Source organism: Brassica oleracea, chromosome C3, assembly GCF_000695525.1.
Source record: "Brassica oleracea var. oleracea cultivar TO1000 chromosome C3, BOL, whole genome shotgun sequence".
NCBI lineage: Eukaryota > Viridiplantae > Streptophyta > Magnoliopsida > Brassicales > Brassicaceae > Brassica > Brassica oleracea.
This window is the reverse complement of record NC_027750.1, coordinates 28,230,516-28,235,491: the sequence shown is the minus strand read 5'-3', so window position 1 is coordinate 28,235,491 and position 4,976 is coordinate 28,230,516. Positions and strand designations below refer to the sequence as shown.

General features: G+C 32.5%; 1 protein-coding gene across 2 annotated transcripts; it reads right to left on the bottom strand.

The window, feature by feature from the left end:
• Nucleotides 1-376: 376 nt before the first annotated feature.
• On the bottom strand, nucleotides 377-2,336 carry LOC106331629 (zinc finger CCCH domain-containing protein 39-like). Of its 2 annotated transcripts, XR_001267926.1 has the most exons (4): nucleotides 2,264-2,336; nucleotides 1,333-2,118; nucleotides 934-1,259; nucleotides 377-490 (listed from the first exon to the last, which is right to left on the bottom strand). XR_001267926.1 is itself a non-coding variant. In XM_013770019.1 (3 exons), the coding sequence occupies exons 2-3, from the start codon at nucleotides 2,114-2,116 to the stop codon at nucleotides 985-987; spliced, it is 1,059 nt and encodes a 352-aa protein (XP_013625473.1). In that variant the 5' UTR covers nucleotides 2,117-2,118; nucleotides 2,264-2,336; the 3' UTR covers nucleotides 760-984. The 2 variants fall into 2 exon arrangements, 1 of the variants encoding a protein (XP_013625473.1); XM_013770019.1 differs by lacking the exon at nucleotides 377-490 and having other exon boundaries at nucleotides 760-1,259.
• Nucleotides 2,337-4,976: the final 2,640 nt, after the last annotated feature.

Genomic DNA, 4,976 nt, shown 5'->3' with positions numbered 1-4,976 from the left:
TGACATGCAAGGGTCCTTACCAATCTTTAAAGGCCCAAGTTAAGCATCGGTTCTTTTGTTTTTAAGCCTTTTTCATTTTTTTTTTTTCACTTTTCTTTAGAACCCTTCTTAAGAAGTGGCCGATGGAGATGGTCTTACATGTCCATATATTATATATTTGTTCTGCATTACGATTTTTTTTTGTTCATCATCTATAGTCTACTCGTTAGAAACCATATATTATTTTTCAAATGGTTTCATAAGACGGAAGAAATAAATATAAAATCGAAGGCTCACACCAAGAAACTAACTAAACAACATTTTTCCTCGACTTGCCACCAACCAATACCTCCCCAAGACTGAATGGTCCACCCACAAAGGTTATGTCACTTTTGGATCTCCTTGAGTTGTCTTGGGTTTAAAACTAAGAATCTCTACTTTTATTTTGGGTTGGAGAGAGCTGTATAATCGAATACAGAGATTCTTCATATATGGTATCATCTTCTTGACTCTGCTAAACAATGCCAAAAACCAAGATATGAAGAGTATATATACTTACAAATGTAAGAGTACAAGTAGAAGTTTCGTAAATAGTAACACATATGCAACTAATCCACACTCTCACAACGACCAAAATGAAAAATACCAAAATTTTCCTCGACTAATCAGCTTCACATTTGGTTCCAATTATATGATTAATGGACCAATGGTCTATTGGGTAAGGCACTGCCTTTAATATACTAATTTATTTAAAAAAAAACTGTAAACAAATGAAAGATGAAGCTGATAGTGATTCCAAACCACTTTTATGTAATCAAATATTAAGAGAACAGGGAAATGCTAAGCTATGTATATGTTCTTCATCAAGAACATAGCGAATCAAAGAATTGCTTGTGTAACCACATAAGAACAGATTATTACTACTCAAAATTTTCGACCAAAGCTTTTATTCACCTTTGATCATCAAAGACTCAAACCAAGTGGAAACCAAAACTAGAAGACTCTTTAACTCTCTACTGGTTTTGTCGACTTCTGACCAACCGGTAAATCATCGATCCAGTCCCCATAGATTCGATTAATCTTCTTGGAGTCACTCCACTTGAGCAAACACTTCTTTCGCCGCCCTTCGTCGTTAAGACCAGAAGAATCTGCTGTTACTTGTGCAGTTGGTTTCATTGCAAATGCTTCATTTGCAGGCACCACCATTGGTTTACTCACAGACGCTGCTACTGCGTTCATAGCTTCTCCTTCAACTCTTCCAACAGAGTGTTGCAGCAGCTCTGCAATCAGAAACACAAGATCATCATCCACACACAGGACTAGCAAATCTATACAAAGATTATAATAACATACCTGCTTGGCCATGAGCAAAGTGACAGTTATCACCAAAAGGACACTGACCCTTCTCAAACTTCCCACACAGCCTAGTCTTCCAGAACACAGTCTTGACACCACCAACACCATTGTTCAACGGTGCAGATACAGGTGCAGGGACGCCTCCTTGTCTAACCACTTCAACTTGATGAGAAGCAGCAACACCATTCTCAACAGACAGTGGATCAACAACACTTATAGCCAAACTCTCCCTCAGCTTCCCATTCTCCTCACGGAACTTAGAAAGATCCTCGTGAATGAAATTGCACCTGTCCCCATAAGGACACTCCTCGCCGAAACAAAACTTCCTGCAAAGCTTCATCCTCAATATAATCTTCTGATCATCTTCCCAATTACCACCATTATTACTATTATTCCCACCGGAAAATGAAGAAAGCCTCTCTCTTTCCCTCTCCTTCTCCCTGTCTTGCACAGGAGGTCCAACAATCTCCTGCCAGTTCGACGGAGGCTGCCTCAAATCCTCCATTCCGTGAGCAAAGTTGCAAAGCTCTCCGTTTCTACAAGCCCCTGACTTGAACTTCACGCACATCCTCGTCTTGTAGAAGATATTAGCCGTCCCTTTGTTCACAGGAGGAGCGTTTGAAGATGGAACATTCCAAGAAGTGTTGTTGTCATCAACAAGTCTCGGCCTTTTTAACTGTGGCATTGTCTGTGAATCAGACTGGTCGTTGTTCATTGAATCAACCATCTGGGTTTGGTTCCAAACACCATAAGGACGAGAATCAGAGTAACTCGAATCCATTACTGTCAAACACAAAATCAAATTCTATGGTTACATAATAAAGTCTTCAACTTTCGATTACGAAACTATAAATGCTTGAAGCTATGATATAAAAGAACACGAATTGAGCAGAGATAATGGATCAGTGGAAGGGAGAGAGAGCAATACCAGGATCGACGATGGCGGCGGCGGCAGATTTGGGAGACGAAAGGCGATTTAGGGTTTTTGAACCTATGATATATATACCTTTACTTGATTTAGTAATTTACTTGGTAGTAATTTTGTAAAAACAAATCCGACATGTCAAAGGCATTTGTCATCATAATAAAAAATTGTAAAAACAATTCGATATTTGAAAAGACATTTTATGGTTGGTTACTTGGTTTAGCCTTGCATTTGTTTTTATGGTTGGTCTTGTGTTTGTGTTTATGGTTGGTTTGTCATAGATGATAATCACATATTTTTAGTTTTGGACAAAACAAAACTAAATATATGTTTTAACAAATTTTCATTAGAACATTGAGTACTTTAACAATAACTAGATCTTGATCCGCGCAACCGCGCGGATTTTTGTTTTCATTTATTTTTATATAAATATTTTGTTTTCAATTTTAAATTGATATATATATTATAATATATATGTGTCTATCAATTTTTAAAACATAATAAGTTTACGGTATATTTTTTTCATTGAATAGATTGTTTCAAACTTTCACATGTATTTGTATCTTCTTCTACATATATATTTTCAGATTATTATTTTATTATTAAAATCGTAACTATATATATATAAAGATTAGTAAAATATTGTTTTATTGTCATATTCAAAGATATGTAACATTTCACAAATTTAGAAAAAAAATTAAATAATTAACTTTTCTCTTCATAGATTTATATTATCGAGTAAATAATTAAACATTTAACTTTTGTTTAAGTTTTAAAATAAACTATATAGTTTAAAATTTGTTTTCATTGGTTTAATGTAGTAAAGATTAATCATTGTTAGATAATATGATTTTTGTTATTTAAAAAAAAATCTTTATAATTTTAAAAGTTAACATCGACAAATATTTAAATATTTAACATATGGAGGTATAGTATTACAACATTAAATTATACTCCCTCTGTTTTTTAATGTTACATATTCTAGATTTTTCACACATTTTAATAAAACACATTAAATTTGCATATTTTTTGTGCTTATCTTTGTTTCATAATTTTAAGCCAATAACAATTTAGTAAGTGCAATTAAGTTTTTTGAAATTTGCAATTAGTTAATTAAACATGTCTTGAAAATGTAAAAAATGGATCTTTTTAAAACAATTTTTTTTTCCTATAATATGTAATATTAAGGAACAGAGGAAATATCTATTTAATTTATACTATATATAAATCTAATGGATCATCTATTGTTTAAATCCAATTATTGATAGCCCAATAATATTTCTGGTAGACCCAAAATTTAAATGATAAGATTAAATGTAATATGATTTTCTAGAAATAGGTCCATTTTTTAAAAAATCACACATGAATCAAGGTTGTGACTTATGTTTTAATATATAAGATGATAGAATCTTAAGTTTTTTATTTGGAACAGATACGAGGAATCAAAATGCAACATCAAACATAATTAATTAAACCACTCAAAATCACATCAAAGCTTAGAAAAGATCATGACTGCTCGGAACTTCTTAGCTTCTTGCTCGTCTAGCTTCATCTGTTGTGGATACCAGTCCACTAAAACATCACTTGCCTCGTTAACCTTCTGTCTGAGGTATCCAGGTGATTCTATGCACCGAAAGATTTGGGTTCGGGGTAGTTCAAGAAGCATTCCTGTGATTTTTGGTGCAAACAATGGCTCGAGTAATTCCACCAAAGGGTAGAGCGTCTCACCAATCAACTACAAAAAGAAAAATAAAAGTAAAAGAAAACAATAAGTAAACTTTATTTTTCAAAAATAACCATCATATAAAAAGAAAATCAATTTTACAGTTCGTTGTTCACTGGGAGTTCGGTTTTCAAGTGATTCAGTCAAAGCAGCTAAACGAAATTTCCGGTAAAAAGCAGCACATGCTAAGAAATCATCCATACTGTAAACAGAAACATGGGGAGGAGGCATGCCTAAGCAGTGAAGATGGTAGAATATTGGGAAGATGAAATGTGATTTAGGGTAGTCTGATATATAGTAAAAACAGTCTGCCTACTTGAGTAACTAAGAACATTTTTTTCATAATTAGAATTGAATATATATTTTGCACCGCGTAGAAAACACGCGCTAAACAAAAATGGTGAATAACATTTTCTACCACATATGTTTTGTTGAATATGACTTAGTTTGAATAATATAATTTATTAAATAGTTAAGAAATATTTTTATTTTTGGTATATAATTATATTAAAGATTTTAAAATATCTAGCGATGTTTCTAAACTTTTTACTCAGTTTTATTATATTAAACTATAAATTTCGTATATGTCAAGTTTGTGCGTGATTACTGTATAAAAACAAATTTTGAGATATAAAATATAATAGAAAAGAAGAAGAAAATAAAGCATACCACATTTGATTGCAATCGAGAGAATTGTATAGAAACACAAATATTTGCATACCTTTGTAAGTGTGATTCTCGTTGAATAAATGAACTTTGTGTGTGCACATTACAAGTAAAATAGGTTTTCCCATTTAATAAAAAAAAATAGGTTTTCCCAGTGTTTTTAAATTCGAAACAAACTGGCGGTCGACCCAGGTTAGACTGTGAAACGCGAATGTATCCGAGTCGGGTGGATAAAAACTGGGTTTGTTAGCATATAAAATAAAGTTTTTATTTCTTTCAGTCATAACTTACAATGATAAATACTAAAGTCAAAATACTAATTTTGTT